Source organism: Myotis brandtii, unplaced genomic scaffold (assembly GCF_000412655.1).
Source record: "Myotis brandtii unplaced genomic scaffold, ASM41265v1 scaffold953, whole genome shotgun sequence".
Taxonomy (NCBI): domain Eukaryota; kingdom Metazoa; phylum Chordata; class Mammalia; order Chiroptera; family Vespertilionidae; genus Myotis; species Myotis brandtii.
The window spans coordinates 533899-554886 of record NW_005371933.1 but is presented as its reverse complement, the minus strand read 5'-3'; the positions used below and the strand labels follow the sequence as shown (position 1 = coordinate 554886).

At 38.9% G+C, this 20988-nt stretch overlaps 1 protein-coding gene across 1 annotated transcript in view; it reads left to right on the top strand.

Moving 5' to 3' along the window:
* TTC27 (tetratricopeptide repeat domain 27) overlaps positions 1–20988 on the top strand; it is a 95747-nt gene that overhangs the window by 2389 nt on the left and 72370 nt on the right. Inside the window, exons 3-6 of the mRNA XM_005886046.2 lie at positions 1139–1268; positions 3993–4133; positions 9421–9523; positions 20578–20742. Of these exons, the coding sequence (XP_005886108.1) occupies positions 1139–1268; positions 3993–4133; positions 9421–9523; positions 20578–20742 (539 nt within the window). The remainder of the gene's footprint in view (positions 1–1138; positions 1269–3992; positions 4134–9420; positions 9524–20577; positions 20743–20988) is intronic.

Here is a 20988-nt window from a genome sequence, read left to right as displayed (position 1 = left end):
ACTCTAGGCATTTTATTTTATTTTAAAGATTAATATCACTCCTTTTCATTTTTATCGTTTACTGGTAGTTTACATTCCTGAAATGGCCATTCTGATTCTTATTTTGCTGTCTGAAGTATGTGCCAGTATCATAGAAACTGGCTTTGTGGTGCACATTAACACACACACACACATACGTTAATCACTGGGAGAGCAGAATTCCAGCTTGTCATGTAGAGCTGAGAAGAAAGATTTCAGTTGCCTCATTTTGAAGAATTTGAAATTAAACTGTATTTGTGGTTGGCCTTGGGGATTTAGATTTTTGGTTGTGACGGCTGTAGTAAGGCTTTAAGATCTTGCTACACACCTGTTTTCCCAAGTTTCCTAACTTCTAACGAAGCAGGCTCTTTGGTCACATGTTTTCTCTAGTGCTGCTCTTTTTAAAAAAATACATATTTTTAGCCCTAACCGGTTTGGCTCAGTGGATAGAGCACCAGCCTGCGGACTGAAAGGTCCCAGGTTCGATTCCGGTCAAGGGCATGTACCTTGGTTGTGGACAGATCCCCAGTTGGAGGTGTGCAGGAGGCAGCTGATTGATGTTTCTCTCTGATGTTTCTAACTCTCTATCCCTCTCCCTTCCTCTCTGTAAAAAGTCAATAAAATATATTTTAAAAAAACCTCTCTATCCCTCTTCCTTCCTCTCTGTAAAAAATCAATCAAATATATTTTTTAAAAATAAATATTTTTATTGATTTCATCTTTTAATTATTCATCTTTAAATAATATTTTACATCATATTTTTACTTCTAAAAAATAACTTTCATTGATTTTAGAGAGAACCAGAAAGGGAGAGATAGAAACATCAATAATGAGAGAGAGAATCATTGATTGGCATGCCTCCTGCATTCCCCTCACTGGGGATCGAGCTCACAACCCCGGGCATGTGCCCTGATTGGGAATCGAACCGTGACCTCCTGGTTCATAGGTTGATGCTCAACCACTGAGCCATGCTGGCCGGGCCAGAAATTTTTTTTTTAATACTCTCGGATAGTCTCATATATTGGTTGATATCTTACATTTTGCGAAATAAAACTGAAATGAAATAGTATGTTGGTGGTTATACAGTGGTTCACATTTATTTCTCTATTCTTATATGCAGACAACAACTGATATTCCTAATTGGTGTGAGCAGTTTGCAACTCTTTGTTCAGAGTAACTGGACGGGGCCTGTGGTTGATTTCCATCCTCAGGAATTCTTGCCATCTGTTTTATTCCAGCAATTCAGTGAGGTATGCTTCTTGGAAACATCATATGTAGTTATTATTATGTGATCTATTCTTCAGGGACTGATCTCTAGAAACTGGAGTTACCAATTAGTAAGAATGAAACATGATTTTATAGCGTGTACAAAACCTGCCAAGAATGCTTGTTCCTCAATCAGATTTTTGACGTATTTCCAGAAGTGTCATTGCCAGTCTCAAACTCCTCTTCAGATGTCCCCATTTTCTGGAGCTCTGTGAGCTGCTCTTTTTTTAAAGCACAGGCAGCTGTACCAGTTGCTCACATATATAGATGCATATGTTACCATAGTTACATACCGGTCTTTTCTGGCAAAGCAGCAGATCTGGAAATCTGTTGCAGGTAAGTTTTGCTGCAATGCTTAGGAATGGTTCCCAGGGGTGAGTTCCTTTATCTTACAAATACTATCTTAAGTGCCTGGCACAGAGGCCTCCCTGTTGATATTATTATTATCTGTACATGAAGACCATGTTAATGACTTGCATCAGTAGATCATCAGTAGAGCTTGCAGTTTGAATTCCTCAGGCATTTTTGAGCACATATGCCTAGGGCTTGGTGAATATGACATGCTCCCCAAAGAAGTGTGGTAACTTTGATTTATCCAGCCACCTCAGAGATCTTGAACATAGTGATTAACCACTCAGCCTTGGCACCCAAAGCTTATGCAGCGAAAGGGGCCTGTGTACTGTTACCCGGTGTCTCAGAATTAGAAATAGCAAATGAATGGAATGGAGTTACTGAGATAAATCTTAGTAATTTGGTGGTGAGGTGGAAAGAGAAGAGGTACAAAAGCAGCCATAATCTGAAAGCCATTATAATTAGTTGTGTGTATATAGGTTTCAAATGTACAATTCTATAATATATCATCTGTATATTGCATTGTGTGTTTACCACCCAAAGTCGAGTCTCTTTCTGTCACCGTGTATCTGACCCGCTTTTTACCCTTTTCTACACTCTCCCACCTCCCATTCCCTCTGGTAACCACATACTGTTATTTGTGGCATGGGTTTTTGTGTGTTTGTCTTGTTTGTTCATTTGTTGCTTTTAATTTTATAGATCTTATTTTGCTAAGTGAAGTAAGTCATATAGAAAAAGTCAAGAGCCATATGATTTCAATCATATGTGGGATATAAAGCTGATTCATCTTTCTTAGCTCTTGCAATGCACAAATATTTGTGAATATACTTTGTGGTCATGGAGTCTAGTCACCAAAGCCAGATGAAATTCCCCTGCCTCTAATTTACGACCTTGTGTCAGTGCAAAGGCTGGGAGTGATCCTGGTCCTGAACTTGAGGCCTTCCTAATGCCTTCCATGGCCCTGACCTTGCTGAGTGGCAGGAAGAGATAGAGAGATCCCTGGGGAGGCAGCATGTGGTGGGAAAACCATTGGTTTGGGAGTTGGAAAACTTGGACTATAACTCTTTATTCAGACCCTAAGTTCTGTGTGATTTGGGGCTTCACTTAACTTTTTTGGATCTGTTGCCTCACTTCTAAAATTGAGGCAGTTGGAAATAACTTCGAAATAGTTACTTAATTATTGAATTAAAAAAAAAAATTCCTTCTGTCCTTAGTGGAGTTAACAGTAAGCTTTATGTGTGGTTTGGTGGGAGTCATTCATGTTGTTTTTATTCCTCTATTATACTTCTCAGTATAATTATCATAAGAATTCTATGAGGTATAGTTTCTATTATTTCATTTTATAATTGATGAAACTGAGGCTTCAGTTAAAAAATTTATCTGTCTACACACTGATAAGAAGCAGACAAAGGACACCATCCTGTGTCTCTGAGATTAGAGCCCATATTCCTAATAGTTAAGCATCCCTGCTGTCTGTTTTGTGGAAGCTGTCGCAATTGTGCAGTTCACATTTTAGAAACATTTAGGAAATCTGTGCAGTCAAGGGGGGAGTTTTCACAGGCATCCCTTTTTTGCAGCTTTTTTAAAACAATACTTTTTCTTTCTTTCTTTCTTTCTTTCTTTCTTTCTTTTTTTTTTTTTTGCAGCTTTCTGTTCTCTGCTCCTTGGTTGTATGCCTGCTCAGCACTTGCTATGTAAGACCTTGTTGGCTTGATAGAAATTATGGAGCAGTCGTGCTTTGTAATGACATTTGCCAGCTAATGAAGCATATGTGAAATGTGTTTACAATACTTTAACTAGGGATGCTTTTTTTTAAAAAAAAAAATTGATTTTTTACAGAGAAGAAGAGAGAGGGATAGAGAGGTAGAAACATCAATGAGAGAGAAACATCGATCAGCTGCCTCCTGCACACCTCCCACTGGGGATGTGCCCTCAACCAAGGTACATGCCCTTGACCGGAATCGAACCTGGGACCCTTCAGTCCACAGGCCGACGCTCCATCCCCTGAGCCAAACCTGTTAGGGCTAGGGATGCTTTTTACTGAGATGACATTTTGTTGTAAGTAAATCTATAAAGTCATGATGCCTCTTCGGTATTAGTATTGTCTTGAGCTCCCTGTTCCTCTGAAGCACAGCAGATGGCTGGCTCTCTGTCAGGGCCGGCTGGATTTGTAGATCCCTCAGGGCATTTATGATGTTATGATTCTGCCCAGCGCCAATTACTGTGTAATAGATTAATGTATTTGCTTCAGAACTGGAGTAACTGGAAAATATGTGTAATTACAAGACATAAAGATTAATGATATTTTGTTAAATTATATCTTCTTAGATTACAATTTTTTTATTTTTATTTTTTAGGTGAAAGGACTGGATGCAGTTGTTCTGAGTCTGCTCATTCTTGATGGTGAATCAATCTACAGCCTGACCTCAAAGCCTATACTGCTGTTACTAGCACGCATTATCCTAGTGAATGTAAGACATAAACTGACAGCACTTCAGGTAAGGGAAGACAAGGAGCCAGGAGGTTCATACCCAGGTGTGACTTTTGTGCTGATTAGATCAGACTTTAGGTGTGATGTTGATGATATCTTAACATATTTACTATCTAAGTTGCCTTGTAGGTATTTAATTTTAAAACCTGATAAACATAAGCAAAAGCTTTCTCACCTCATGATTTTCATCTAGTATAAAATGAGATTATTTTGAATCTCTTTAATAGGATTGTAAATATGTGTGTATTTAACATGTATGCATATATGTAAACGTTCCTTCTCTGAATCTGAAATATAGGTTTAAAAACATCCTTCATAGTCTTTTATGAATTTCATGTAAGATAATGAGCAATAGGCAGAGTTTAGCACTGTCGATCTCAGAGGATCTTAGTTACTGTTTTCTGGCTCATATCCAGCCTTTTTTCATTATTTGGGTTGGGTTTAGTAGAGCATTTGTTGAGAATCTGACATGGTTTCCTTAAGTCATGTGTAAATTAGTGAGAAGAAGCACTAAGACTCAGAAGGCTAAACAGGCAGTAGTAGGAGGCGACAAAATCACAAGAAATACAAAGAAAGTCTTTGGAGGTTTAGAGGAGGTGTCACCTGTGCTTTGTGCAGGCTGTTTTAACTCCTGGAGTCTCTATAACTATTCAGCTTTGCATTGTAGTGTAAAAGCAGCTGGACACTGTGTGAACGAATGGGTGTGACTGTATTGTACCAATAAAGCTTTATTTATGTTCACTAAATTTTTAATTTTAGCCTCAGCAGTTGGCTCAGTTGATTGGAGTGTTGTTCTCTACACCAAAGGCTGTAGGTTTGATTCCCAGTCAGGGCACATACCTAGGTTGTGGTTTCCATCGCCAGTTGGGGTGTGTACAGGAGACAACTGAACAATGTTTCTCTCTCTCTCTCTCTCTCTCTCTCTCTCTTTCTCTCTCTCTGCTACCGTCTCTCTAAAAAAATCAATAAACATAAACTTGGGTGAAGATTAAAATAATTAATTTTATATATTTTCACATGTTACAATATGTTATCCTTCTTTTGTATTTTGGAATGATTTAAAAGTGTAAAGCTGTTCTGACTCCTTGGGCTGTATAAATGCTGGTGGTGGGCTGCATTCGGCCCGTGGGCTACATCTTGCTTACTCCTGTTCTGATTGCTGCAGCTTGGGGACTCAGACCCTGTATTGCCAATAGTAAATCTAAGTTTTATGTGAAGTCTCCCAATTTCTAAGTGTTGGCTGAAAAATTTTAAGAAACACAATGTTTCTGTGGCAAAATGTAGACTTGGTTTGTACTGTATGAGGGCTTGCTTTCATGAGCACTTAAGTTTTAGACAGAGAAGAGGCAAGAAGGGAAGTGATAGCTCTATCTACAAGTCTCATGAGAGCCAAAGATTTATTTGGAATCAGTTGCTCTGGAAGGGTTTCTAATTGATGTGTTTCAACATGTCCTAGCAGATAGAAGGTCTTATCATTGTTTTCTTAGCGACATTAGTTTGAATTAAAAAATGTTTCCCTAGTTGATCTGAGTTAAATGGTCCTATAGACCAGCGGTCACCAACCTTTCATACCTCACGGACCACCAGTGATCCGTGGACCACTGGTTGGCGACCACTGCTATAGACTAAGTAGTATGTACTTGGCTTTGAAGAAAGTATCAACAAGGATGAGGCTACCAGGTGGCAGAATTTTCTTTCTAGTGAGACTAATGGTCATTAATGAGTGAATGAGATAATTTTAAGTTTTGTTGGTAGAAAACTTTCATCAGCAAGTTTGTTAAGCATCACTTGAATAAAGATACATGCACTATCAGCAACTAGCAGAACAAGTTAACATGTGGTCGTACTTGGTAGGGTTGGAGAGACAAGTTACCTGAATTTCTTGGCATGTGCTTAACTTTGACTTCAGCTTTTAACCCTGTTTTCTTGTTGTACATCGCTATGCAAAACAAAGATCATTCTGTGCTGAAACCTGGCCTTTCAGTTGAAACATTCGAGTTTTTTTCTCTTTGGGTCTTGGATGCATTACTCTCTAAATGATGATGTTAAAAGTGACTTTAATAAATGAAGGTAAAATGATTACAAAGCACAACATACTTATCCAAGTTAATTTTAATCTTTTGAATTGATTTTGAATAAGTTGGCTCCTTGGAAATGTATCAAGTTGTGTATTGCAGTATTACTTTTATGGAACTGTAAATGATGATTTTCCCCTGCCCTCTAACTTGTGAAATATTCCATAATACTAGTAATATGTAAATGTGGAGTGAAAAGAGTCCTGGCTTTGAAATCACACCAGTTTGTCTGGCTCAGCCACTTAACAACTGTGTGACCTTATGCTAGTTAATTTCTCTGAATTCCAGTTCCCTTGTTGATAAAATGGAGTAAGTCAGCAAGCATTTATTGGGTACCTTTGAGTACAGGAATGCCCCTGCCTTCTAGGAGGTTATTGACTAGTGTGACTTCTCCATCAGAACATTCTGTAGTAAGCCCTGTAATCAGGAGGCAGGATCTAGAAACCATCTAAAGGAAGGCTTCAAATTCTCTTATTTTGAATGACTCAAATGTTCTTTTAAGCAATTCTTGGCAAATAGAAAAAGGCACTTTTATTTTCTAGTAGAACATAAGCTATGCTTTATTTGTTTTGCAACCCCGCTTCTATATAAAGATTTTGGGTTAAGAATTAGTTTTATAGATCTGATTTAAAAAATATGTATATATTTTTTATTTATTTCAGAGAGGAAGAAAGAGGGAGAGAGAGATAGAAACATCAATGTCTCATTGAGATTCTAGCCTGCAACCAGGGCATGTGCCTGACTGGGAATCAAACCGTGAATTTTTGGTTGATAGGTCGATGCTCAACTACTGAGCCACACACCAGCTGGGCTAGATCTGATTTTTAAGAGTTCAGCATGTTACGTTGTATGTTTTCTTACAAAGGCAGTCTCTTTGGATCTATCTAAATTCCCGTATGTAGAAAAGGAAAGACTCTGCTGCCAAACCTGACTCACTTATTGCTGACAGAGGATAAGGAATAATTGATGTGTACACTGACTTCATTAGCTTTACTGATAGGAACAGAATGAGGCAACACCCAGTGAATTACATTAACAATGATGTGAAACTTCTTTCTATTAGATAATTCTATCTTTCCTTACATGGAAGGAGGAAACCACATTAATAATTATGTCATAGAGTCAAAATTCATTTGTCATTGTGTCATTGTTGCAACTGTTGTGGTGTACAGCAGTTTAGAAGGGGAACCAGGCAGTTTTACCTCTTAATCAAATGCAAAAGTTAAGTTCAAGTAAAACTTGGTAATTAAGCATGACCTCCCATTAGTAGCTATTGCTTTTTTATAAAAAGTAAAATTAATTTCTCACAGCTTTACACAATATAATTCAAAATAACTTTTAATTTAGATGATCTAGTGCATGATCATGTTTAATACTTTAATCTGTATATGTGTGGTGGGGGTTGAGGCAGAGGTGGCTACCGCAGCAGTAGGGACCAAGACCCTTGCATGAATTTCGTGCATCGGGCCTCTAGTCTATATATATAAAAGCCTAAGTGACCATTATGACCAGTTGACCTAATGACCGGTCAACCGATCACTATGACATGCACTGACCACCAGGGGACAGATGCTCAATGCAGGAGCTGCCCCCTGGTGGTCAGTGCACTCCCACAGCCAACCTCCCAAGGCCGGCCAACCTCCCGCAGTCCCTCCCCTGGGCCTGCCGGCCCCAATTGGCCCTGATTGCTGGCCAGGCCAAGGGACCTGTCACCCATGCACAAATTCGTGCACCGGGCCTCTAGTGCGTCTATAAAAAATGGAACTTGTACACACACGCACATTCAGAGGAAGATGTAGAAGAATATGAGCCTTTCTCATGGATTTTTCTGAGAAAGAACGATGGCATTGGGGCAGCAGAAGAGAGATATTCACTCTTCACTGTGTTAGCTTATGTATTGCCAGTTGTTTGTTGTTTTTCTTTTTCTTTTTTTAAATAAAGATGTATTGATAAGTAAGAACAAGCATCAGAGAAGAGAGAAAAAAACCACTGTGTTCTTAGCCTGTGAATTAGTCAAGAGAATGTATAAAATGCAGTCTTTACCCTCAAAAAATGTATGGATTAGGTAGAGTTGTACATTTGAAAAACAAGAGCTGTCCAATGTGGTCTAACTTCTAGGAGCAGTGTAGAAGCTCAGAAGTGAGAGCCCAGAGTGCGTCACACTAGTGGGACAGGGCTTCATGGGAGAGGTTTCACAGACGTGTGGAAGGGAACGCCCCGGTTTTGGACAAAATCTGAATGAATCCAGTGTATTTCTTACTTGGTAGTTTGTGCAAAACACATTGCTTTGGGGAAGATACAGAGATGAGTAAGACATGATTTCTCATCTTGTTGGGTAAATGGTGGACAACACCGAAAGCTAGGGGTGACATACAGGATCACAGTGGAGTGTGCTTGCAAAGGGAGGTACAAGTATATGCTGGGAGTGTAAATGAAGGAAAATGACCACCCCACACCCCCCTGGAGGTTCTTTTTTTTGATTTTAGAAAGAGAGCAAGGGAGAAGGAGAGAGATAGAAACATCGATCGGCTGCCTCCTGCAAGCCCCCTACTGGGGCCTGCAACCCAGGCATGTGCCCTGATTGGGAATCGAACCAGTGACCTCTTGCTGCATGGGACCATGCTCAATCCACTGAGCCATACTGGCCAAGCTCCCCCTAGGACAGCGGTTCTCAACCTGTGGGTCGCGACCCCTTTGGCGGTCGAATGACCCTTTCACAGGGGTTGCCTAAGACCATCCTGCATATCAGATATTTACATTACGATTCATAACAGTAGCAACATTACAGTTATGAAGTAGCAACAAAAATAATTTTATGGTTGGGTCACAACATGAGGAACTGTATTTAAAGGGCCAGAAGGTTGAGAACCACTGCCTTAGGAGGTTCTTGCGGGAGGCCTTCTGGAACTGTTGGTGCTGACAGAAAACAGTGTGGTTGCAGCAGACATTTTAGTGGGGGATATGGTGAGTTTGAAATGGTGTCAGGAAGCCCAGTGGACTAAAAAGAACAGGCTTTGAGAGAACAGAGGAGAGGGATGTTCTTGTGGAAGATGTAGAAGCGGATTTGAGTATTATTACTGAAGACATAGCAGTGGATTGGGAAGCTTATTGAGTAAGGTCAATTTCACAAATGTAAAAAAAAAATCATTTCAATTAATGTAAAAGATATTTTGCAAAGTGTCCCTTTATTTCAACATACATGGTGCTTTCTTTTTCTAGAGCTTGCCTTGGTGGACTTTGAGGTGTGTGAATGTTCACCAGCAGTTGCTTGAGGAACGCTCACCTCAGCTTTTTGCTCTCGCCGAAGGTTGTATTGATCAAGGTATGTAGCAGGTTTTTATTGGATGTGGGCATGTAACTGCATTTTTAATTTCTTGGCTGAGACATTCCTTTTTAGCTTATCCTTTGATAGGTAATAGTGACTTTATTTGAAGTTGTGTTTTTTTTTTCTGGAGGTGGAATATTAAATTACTAGGGTGTCAGATTATAGAACTTCTTTTATTTTTGCATTTTTTTTTAAAAAGGCAATTATTATCATTTATGTTACCTACTTAGAAGGAATGATTTGTTCTATGCAAGTCACCATGATTTTATCATGAATTGCTTAAAGGTATTTTAATATTTTCCTCTGTTCTTTAATTTAAGAGGTCTTTTTGCAAGAGCAAAAACAAGCGTAAGCTTCCTTTAATAAAAAAAATCCTTAACTCAAACTGGAGTAAATTGTGCCAACTTGCGTGCAGAATAGGAAATTATTTATCCTATATCCTGTTAAGTACATGAAGAAAAGCTTTCTTTTTTTAAAACTTTTGCTGGAAAATACTTTTTATTGAGGGTGACAGTGGGTAGAGAGACATTTTTACATTTTGTTTCATTATTGTTTTCTTCTTTTAAAATTGATTTTTTGAAATTATTTTTTATTTTTCAATTACAGTTGACATATAATATTAATTTCAGGTGTACAACCCAGTGATTAGACAAAGGTCGATCAGATACACAAGACAGGGCATTAATTTGTGCAGTAATAAATATAGTAAACTAGGTTATCAGTTGAAACTAATTTCTCAAGTTTTTATTTTGTTCTAGGACAGAAATATATAAGTATATGCTAATATTAGATAAAGTGAACCATCTATATATGATTCAATAAGGAAGATATTTGAATCTATAATACTATAGATTTTAACAATCTATAATAACTGATTCATTTATGTTGTTTATATTAGGACTTGGTTTATATTTTTCCAGGACTTTAGATAACATAAGGCTATGGAACGAGCAAGGGCATTTTAGAATAAACTTTGTTTCTATTAAAAAGTATTTACCAGTATTCTGCCCTAGGCAGTTTGACTCAGTGGTTTGAGTGTTGGCCCTTGGACGGAAGGGTTGCAGGTTTGATTCCAGTCAAGGGCATGTACCTCGGTTGCAGGCTCAATCCCCGGCCCCTGGTCGGGGTGTGTGCAGGAGGCAACCAGTCGATGTGTCTCTCTCTGTCTCTCCCCTCCTTTCTACTCTCTCTAAAAAAATGGAAAAAGTATCCTTGGGTGAGGATTAAAATAAATAATAATAATAAAGTAAATACACTTTTCTTTATGTTAAAAAAAGTATTTATTCTGAGCTTCAACTTTGTATATTTACAATTTTTTTTATTCTGCCACTGGATTTACTTATTTATTGTTACATGCAATAAACATTAGTATTTCAAGAAAAGCGATTTTAAATATATTACATGCAATAAAAGTTAATAGTTCAAGAAAAAAGATTTTAAATATAATAATATTACCAAAACTGTATTAACATAGTATAGTATCACAAAAGTTGTAGGAAATATTAAAAATCTGCAAATATCAGGATTACTTCTATTATATTCTAAAATATTTTTTTCTCTGGCTCTATTTTGGTTCATCAGTTTATGTTGTTCATTACATTCCACAAGTGAGTGAGATCATGTGATATTTATCTTTCTCCAACTGGCTTATTTCGCTTAGCATAATGCTCTCCAGGTCCATCCATGCTGTTGCAAATGGTAAGAGTTCCTTCTTTTTTGTAGCAGTGTAGCATTCCATTGTATAGATGTACCACAGTTTGTTTTTTTAAAAATATATTTTATTGATTTTTTATAGAGAGGAAGGGAGAGGGATAGAGAGTTAGAAACATTGACGAGAGAGAAACATCGATCAGCTGCCTCCTGAACACCCTCTACTGGGGATGTGCCCGAAACCAAAGTACATGCCCTTGACCGGAATCAAACCTGGGACCCTTCAGTCCGCAGGCCGACCCTCTATCCACTGAGCCAAACCCGTCAGGGCAGTACCACAGTTTTTTAATCCACTCATCTGCTGATGGGCACTTAGGTGTTTCCAATCATAGCTATGGTGAATTGTGCTGCTATGAACATATGGGTGCATATAATTCTTTCTGATTGGTGTTTCTGATTTCTTGGGATATGTTCCTAGAAGTGGGATTTCTGGGTCAAATGGGAGTTCCATTTTTAATTTTTTGAGGAAACTTCATACTGTTTTCTACAGTGGTTGCACCAGTCTGCATTCCCACCAGCAAGAGGGTTCCTTTTTCTCAGCATCCTCGCCAGCACTTGTCATTTGTTGATGACAGCTATTCTCTGCCACTGGATTTAAACCTGACATTTAGTAGCAGATTAGTTGATTTATTTATTTGAGAGAGAGGAACATATATTTGTTGTTCCACTTATGCATTCATTGGTTGATTCTTTTTTTTAATTTGATTTTTAGAGAGAGAGAAACATCGATGTGAGAAACATCGATCGGTTGCTTCCCATAGCACCCCAAACCAGGGATCGAACCTGCAACCTGTGTATGTGCCCTGATTGGGAATCAGATCAGCAACCATTCGGTGCACAGGACGATGCTCAATCAACTGAACTACATAGCCAGGGCTGGTAGCTAACATTTTTTCTTTTCTGTTAATTCTCAACCAAGGATATTTTTCCACCGAGGCTATTTTTCCATCAGTTTTTAGAAAGAGCAGAAGGGAAGAAGGGAGAGAGAGAGAGAGGAAAGGAGCGGGGGGGAGAGGGAGGGGGGGAGGGAGGGAGGGAAAGAGAGAAACATCAATGTGCGAGACACATTGGTATCTCCTGAACATGCTGTATCCACTGAGCCAAGCCGTCTAGGGGTCTATATGTACTTTTTAGGGGGAACTCTTTCTATTAGTCCTCCATCTCAATTGCAGATTTGACCTAATTTAATTTCTGTATAAGAAATTTTTAAAATGTAAAATATTATAGAAGTATGAGAAAATTGATCCTATCCAGATACCATGTGTTACTTGGAATCATTTCATAATAGTGTTGCCTAGGTATGGCATTCTCTTCAAAGTGGAATATCAAGTGGGACTTGGAGAAAACTGACACCTGATGCCCGTTTAGCAGATATGTCTTGTCCTCTTTCTGTTTTTAGTGAAATGAAAATGTGTAGACTATGTCTCCCCCCATTCATGTCTTTGCATATTTTTTAAGTAAGAGACACTCTGTAAACAAACTTTGTGCAAGGGAGAAATAAGAGTGTGTGTGTGTGGGGGGGGGGGCGGCGGAGGGGTAAGCAGCTAGTTAATAAATTGGGTAAAGTTTTCAGGGATGAGCTGAATGTCATTGAAAGTAATGGGGGAAAAGTTGATTTTTTCCCATAGGTTATTGAAAACATTTGGAGGAGGATGGCTTCAGGATTCAGCTCCTATTTAATTTTAAAAAAGGTAGTTACAGCCTACTGCATAGGATATTATACAGTTTCCTATGTTTTATTATACTTTCATGGAAAATTTGTAAATGAACAAAAACTAAGGTATCACTGGCAGTTTTTTTTTTTTTAAAGGAAATGAAATTTGGTATAGCCATTGGTGCAGATTTATTCTATATTATGTAAATCTACATTACTGGCTGTCTCTTTACCATATCTCTGGCTAATGTTCATAATGATAACTATTAAGAAAAGAACATACCTTCTTGATGTGCTATTTTTAAAGGCAGGAACCACAGTGGTGTATTTTAGAGAGAACTCTAAGAGGTAAAATTAAGTTTCTGAACAGAAAGGCTTAATAACTAAGATATTGGAAAATATGACTGTAACTGACTCATTCCCCAAGTGGTCTCAGTTCCTTTCTGAAGTGTATTGTAGCATATCATTTGCTTTGCCTTACAATTCAGAATTTTTTATGTTGCTATTCTAGGCTAATCAACGACATTTTTCATGTTATCTAGTCATAAATTGGTCCATTTGGCTATGTCTAAATAGGTCTGTAGATAGTCTTAACCTACAACATTTCATAAACAATTTTATTTAAAAAAAAGTTTTGTTCTGGGATTTGACCCAAGTGTTAACCAAGCAGTCAGTTATAACTGAAATTACTGTTCAGTGTCCAGGGAAGAATATTATATTTGAAATGTTGCCCTTTGGAAGGATTTTTTTGCAGTCTATGAAACAGAGCAAGTATATTATCAGCAACTGTGATCTTTATCTTTTGGTCCAAGAATGTTGCATCAGTACGATGTAGTGGAATAGAGTGCATCAGAGTGTCAGCTGGACTGATCCCGTCTATGAAGGAGTAAGTTGGAATCTTGAGGAGTTTGTCTCTCAGCATCATGTAAAGCACTCTTGGATGTCACACTCATGAAACCGTGGTTCTCTAAAGACTGCTTAGGGATGCACAACCATTTATTGTAGGCTTTGATACTGAAAATGCATGAGCCATAATATTGCAGTTTAGCTGTTTGAAGATGAGCTCATGAAGAAGTCACTGTCTAAGAGAAAACAGGTTAAAATGCTTTGTTCAAGGGTTCTGTTGTGACATCTACAGGCAGTTGTGTGACTCTAGGGTCAAATTGTTCCCACATTGAAAGAGTTCAAGAGATTAGTTTCTTGGTGGCTGATATATGCGTTTACTTGTAAAATAATTTGATATTTTAGAATGAATGTTATTAATCATGCTAAATATGGTTATCCTATATAATAAAAGGCTAATATTCAAATTGACCGGACGGTAGACTGACCGGTCACTATGACGTGCACTGACCACCAGGGGGCAGATGCTCAATGCAGGAGCTCCCCCCTGGTGGTCAGTGCGCTCCCACAGGGGGAGCACCACTCAGCCAGAAGCCAGGCTCATGCCTAGCTAGTGTAGCAGCGGTGGCAGGTGGCGGGAGCCTCTCCGGTCTCTGCGACAGCGCTAAGGATGTCTGACTACCATCAGTTGGACATCCCTCGAGGGCTCCCGGACTGCGAGAGGGCGCAGGCCCTGCTGAGAGACCCGCTCTCCCCCCTCTCCTCCTCCAGTGCACAAATTTCATGCACCGGGCCTCTAGTCTAATTATAATTATCCATAGGGATTTCATTTTAACACAGCATTCACATACTCTCATGAGAACAGATTTTGAGTTTAGCATATGTTTTAAATGTACTGGTTGAGGATTTGATTTAGAAGGTCATGAATATTCATTTTCATGTACTTACTGATTTGTTAAAACAATAAGTGTACTTCTGTTGCATCAACATGTTCTTCTTTTTATTTAAACCTTGAGTCATCCAAAGCTCAAAACTTTGTGTTCATAGTTGATTCGTTGTTTTCCTTCATTCTGTATATCTAGCCAGTTCTTAAATCTTATCAGTTCTTCTCTAAGGATCCCCATATCCATCCTTCTTTTCTCTTTCTATAACTCTTATCCTAGTTCACTTCTGAAATCTTTCATTTGGAAAGGGCCTTTAGAGCAGCCGTTGCCAACCTTTCAGACCTCACAGACCACCATGGTCTGCGGACCACTGGTTGGCGACCGCTGCTTTAGAGATTATTTTGTCCAGTTAACTAACTCATTTACAAAGAATTGAGACTCAGAGAGACTGTCCAAGAACCAGAACTATGATCTGGAGTTTCTGACTCTAATTACAGTTCTCCAGAATGGTCAGTAGGGCAGAATTCTAGTATCTAATAGTGATAGTGCAGTTAACATTTCTGTAATGCTTACTCTATACCAAGCACTGTTCTAATCTTTAAATATATTAACTAATTTATCCTTAATAACTCTTACGAGATGATGCTAAAGAGTTGACATAGGGTAGTATGGATGTGGTGGGTATAGTGTGCTTTTTTAAACAGCATTTTAAAAGTATAATTAACCTATAATAAGTCTCATTTAAAGTATACAATTGATGATATTTTACATATGCATTCCCATGAAATTGTCACAGTCGAGAAAATTAACAGAACATAGTGTTTTAAGATCTGGCTTTTAGTTGCTATTCTGTCATTGACTCCCTGTGTGACCTCAGATAACTTATCTAACTTCCAAACCAAGGTTCTCTTCCATGTAAAAATGATCTTTGAATCTTTTCCAGGCAAAAATAATTTGATTCTTTGTAGGCCATCATTCTACCTATCCTAATGCTGTAATCTGTTGGAAAATTGTATCAAAAAAGTCATCTCCTCTTTTCTTGGGCACTTTCCAAGATGACTCTTGAGAGGGAGTCCACTCCATTTTTAGGATCAATAATTGCTACAAAGTGCTTCCTTTTATTAATTAATTAATTTATTTATTTTTTTTAATTAAATCTTTATTGTTCAGGTTACATTTGTTCCTCTTTTTTTCCCCCCCATAACTCCCCTCCTCCCAGTTCCCACCCCACCCTCCGCCCTCACTCCCCACCCACTGTCCTCATCCATAGGTGCACGATTTTTGTCCAGTTTCTTCCCGCATCTCCCATTCCCCTTTCCCCCCCAAGAATAGTCAGTCCATTCCCTTTCTATGTCCCTGATTCATTATAATCACCAGTTCATTCTGTACATCAGATTATTTATTCACTTGGTTCTTAGATTCACTTGTTGATAGATGCATGTTTGTTGTTCACAATTTGTATCTTTACCTTTTTCTTCTTCCTCTTCTTAAAGGATACCTTTCAGCATTTCGTATAATACTGGTTTAGTGGTGATGAACTCCTTTAGCTTTTCCTTATCTGTGAAGCTCTTTATCTGACCTTCAATTCTGAATGATAGCTTTGCTGGATAAAGTATTCTTGGTTGTAGGTTCTTGGTATTCAGCACTTTGAATATTTCTTGCCATTCCCTTCTGGCCTGCCAAGTTTCTGTTGAGAAATCAGCTGACAGTCGTATGGGTATTCCCTTGTAGGTAATTGAGTCTCTTTCTCTTGCTGCTTTTAAGATTCTCTCTTTGTCTTTTGCTCTTGGCATTTTAATTATGATGTGTCTTGGTGTGGTCCTCTTTGGATTCCTTTTGTTTGGGGTTCTCTGCGCTTCTTGGACCTGTAAGTCCATTTCTTTCACCAGGTGGGGGAAGTTTTCTGCCATTATTTCTTCAAATAGGTTTTCAATATCTTGCTGTCTCTCATCTTCTGGCACCCCTATTATTCTGATGTTGGTACGCTTGAAGCTGTCCCAGAGGCTCCTTACACTATCTTCGTATTTTCGGATTCTTTTTTCATTTTGCTTTTCCGGTTGGGTGTTTTTTGCTTCTTCGCATTTCAAATCTTTGGCTTGATTCTTGCGCTCCTCTGGTCTGCTATTGGGTGTAATATTCTTTATTTCAGAGCGTGTATGCTTAATTTCTAGTTTCTTTATCATAGCATCGAGGGTCTCATTAGTTTTCGTGAGGCTCTCCAAAAGTTTATTGCAAGCCCTCAAAATTGCGTTTTTTAGCTCTATATCCTCCATTTCTGTCATGTTTTTTTGTCTCCGCATTTTTTATGCTTTCTTGGTGCACCCCCTAGTGGTCTTTGTGCGCAGTCTTGTTCTAGTTGAGCCTTGATTGTTGTAGTTAATACTAGAGGGATTTGACCACCAGGCCGACTGGCTGTGTGAATCAGCTGTGTCTGCCGCGGAAAACTTCTGTCCTCTGGGGAGGTGCTAATCTAGCCTTTGCCTGAGGCGATCTGGCAAATGGCTCTGCGCAGGGCTTGGGCGGGGCGGGCTCAACAGGGCGGGCGGGCGGAGGGAGCGGTTATGGCCCCTCTCAGTCCCGTTCCCAGAGGCTCTGCTTCTCAGAACCCCCGGAACCGCTGCAAACCTCGGAGGGAAAGCTGCCTTCCAACTGATGCCAGACACTCCCGCTTCTCCCGTTTGGGTCCGAGTCCCCAGCGATTCGCCCGTATCTGGAGCTCAGAGTCTGAGACTCCCCCCTGACCGAAAACGACAACCGCGCTCTCAGCCACCAGCCCGCTTTGCGCGCGCACCTCCGCACCTGAGTTTTTTCCACACTGCGCCTCCTCTGAGCCTCGGTGTGCTGTTATTTTTCCTTCTAGTTGAAGAGTCTCTCCTCAGCCAGCCATCCTGTGGTTCTGGGTGATGTCCGTTCCGTCTTTTAGTTGTATTTTTGAAGTGGTTGTTTGCGGCAGCAGTCTCCGGTGTTTACCTATGCCGCCATCTTGGTCTCTCCCCTTTTATTAATTTAAAATATCTGCTATTTTGCCACAATTGCTAGCTAGAGCTCCTGTCCAGTATAGTGGCTACTAGCCACACGTGACTATTTAAAATAAAATCAAGTGAAATAAATGAATTAAAGACTTGAGTTCCTCAGTTTCACTAGCCACATTTCAAGTGCTCAGAGAGCAGGTGGCGCTAATGGCTATCATTTTGGAAAGTGCAGCTATAAAATACTTACGTCATCACCAATGACTTAGTGAACTGCACTGCTGTGGAGCAACGGAGATGGTGGGATAGGTCTAGTCCTGCATGGCCAGCCCTCCAGTTACTTAAGGCCACTATCATTATTACTTCATGTCCGAAAGATTGCACCTTCCCTGTAGGCTCTTTTTCGCCCTTTGTTCCTTGTCCCTATACATCAGTACTGGATTGGTTTTCCTAAATAGCAATTTCATCATGCCACTTTTTTAATAGGAAAAATCTTCAATTATTTCCAGTTTTATTCATGCCTTTCTGTTGCCTGCCATATTTGATATTTAGTAAAAATACATATGTATTTTTTTAATGCTTGCTGTGTTGCAGTCACTGTGCTAGATGCTGGGGATGTCAGTGAACTCACTGGGATAGGTGCTAGAATATAGGAAGAAAAAGGCATAAAGAGGAAGGAATGAAGGAAAGGATGTGATTAGTCTAAACTTGAGAGATCAGCGAAGGCTTCACAAAGTGTTTGATGTTTGAACTGACTTTTTAAGAACCAGTGAGAATTTATTAGGTGGAGAAGTTGGACAGGGTATACAATATGTACAAAGAGAGGCAGAGAGACTTGGAATGTCTGTGTTTGGGAATTGCAGGAGCAGATGTGAGGGGTTGTGTGTCAGGTTGAACTAGACCTTGGATCACTAGGACATTGGATTTCCATCTTGGTGGTGATAGCCATCAAAGGATTGCTAAATATCTGCTCATCCCAAGCCTTTCCTCCTCCTCTCATCTCTCAAGGTCTCTCTGTCTCTCAAGGCTTCCCTCCCTCCCTTCCTCCTTCCCTCCCTCCTTCCCTCCCTCCCTCCCCTAAGCTTCAAGGGTCCTTTTTTTGCCTGGGTAACTCATTTCCTGAGCCCGTTCCTTCTACAGCTCACTTCTTCTACCTCTGTTTCTTTCTAAATAAACTTTCTCTTATAGTTTGAAAAAAAATTAACTTTGCAAAATGTTTCTATGTTTGACTGATACTTGTATCCTTCTCTTCTTAAACTGAAAGTCTTGTTCCTAACAATGATAACATAATTACTTGCTTTATTCTGCACATTAAATGTTTTAATGGGGAAAGAATAGTCTTTCAACAAATGGTGTTGGGGCTCCTGGGTAATTACATGCACAAGAATAAAATTGGACCCTTACCTTACATCATATACAAAAAGTTAAATCAAAATGGGTCAGATACCTGAATATAAGAGCTGAAACTATAGGGGTAAATCTTCATGACGTCAGATTTGGCAATGGATTCTTAGATACCACATCAAAAGCTTGAGTAATGCCCTGGCTGGTTTGGCTCAGTGGATAGAGTGTTGACCTGCGGACTGAAGGGTCCCGGGTCAAGGGCACATGCCCGGGTTGTGGGCTCGATCCCCAGTAGGGGGCATGCAGGAGGCAGCCAATCAATTATTCTTTCTCATCATTGATTTTTCTATATCTCTCTCTCGCTCTCTGAAATCAATAAAAATATATTTTTAAAAAAGCTTGAGTAACAAAAGAAAAAAATAATTTAGACTTTTTTTTTTAACTTTAAAGGGTGATGACTATAGACTTCTTTAAAATTAAAAAAAGCTTTTCTTTTGAATGATACGATCAAGAAAGTGAAAAGACAACTCACAGGATAGGAGGAAATATTTGCAAATGTTATATCTGATAAGGGACTTCTCTATAATACAGGGTGGGGAAGAGGTAATTTTACAGTTGTTTCTTCTGTTTCTTCTAGTTTAGGAACAGTCTGCTCTTTTTCAGTAGGATCATCTCCATGTGGCAGGGAGAGCTCATGTACAGGTTAATCCACCCATGAGCTCTGTAAATTCTGCACCACATCTTGGGAGCTTTGTTCACTTGGATGTGCTCAATTACCAGAGAAGCTACATCCAAACCCTTAATTCAACATTACTCTTTGCATTTTCAAGCATGTGCAGCAAAAATTCAGCACTCTTTTTGGGTCACCATCCTATGTCCAGCCCCACTGTTTGGCCTGGGCATCCCCACCAGCTCCACCAGTGTAAGGACAGCATGGCACACATTGCTTCTGTAAAGGGACATCCTTTAGCTATTTGGTGGCTTTTTGGATATACATACCCTGAAGGAAGGCACTGGGCAGTTTCATGAGTGTTCTTAAAGTGAACACGAACATTTGAACCTCTTGATTTGCATGATTTTGTGGGGTTTTCTGGGTCAAATGAGTACTGGACCATTTTCAGAGGTCACATGAGGCTGCTTTTGGGAAGAGCTCTCCCTTTCTTTTAAGGGAGAAATTGTACATTCTTTATGAGGAAATTGTAAGCTGATCCCTTCATCAGACTTTTTGTATTGTTTAGCTCTTCATAGATTCATTTGTACTTTGTATCAACACCTTGTGTTGTCATTTTTTTTTTTAATAGCAAGATGCAGACAAGCACTCTAAAACAAGAAAGAACAGGGTTATGAATCATATGGTGCAGGCAAGCACTCTAAAACAAGAAAGAGCAGGCTATGAATCATATCTTCTAGGATTGTTTGGAGTAAAGGAGGTAACGTATGTAGTGTCTTTAGCTTTCTGCTTGGAACATACAAGTACTCAGCAAATTTTAGCTGTGAACTATTATATGAATTCCTTATCTTCCAGATTTAAAATTCTTTAAGAGCAGGGCTAATGTAATATATACTTCACATATTATGGACTCAACATTTTACTCAATATAATTTTATTCTCATCATAGTTTTTCATGTTTATCTTTTGTCTTGTAGTGATGAAGCTAGAACATCTGTTTGTAGATGATTCAGGTCGATATTTGGCTATTCAGTTCCATCTGGAATGTGCATATATATTTTTATATTATTATGAATATAAAAAAGCAAAAGATCAGTTCAGCATTGCTAAAGACATCAGCAAATTACAAATTGATTTGACAGGTAAGACTTATTTTTTGTGGCTAATTGATTAATTTTTTTGATAAAACTAATATATACATTGGCAATTTAGCTATATTGTTTGGTTGTATTTGATTTTCTATGTCCTATTCTTTGCTTTACAAAAATGGATTTTAAAGATTTTATTTTAAAAATTCATAGTTTTACAACAAACTTGAAATTATGTATATTTTTTATTCCTGAAGATGCCCATTTATTTCCTAATCTAGTTAGACACATGCTAGTAGT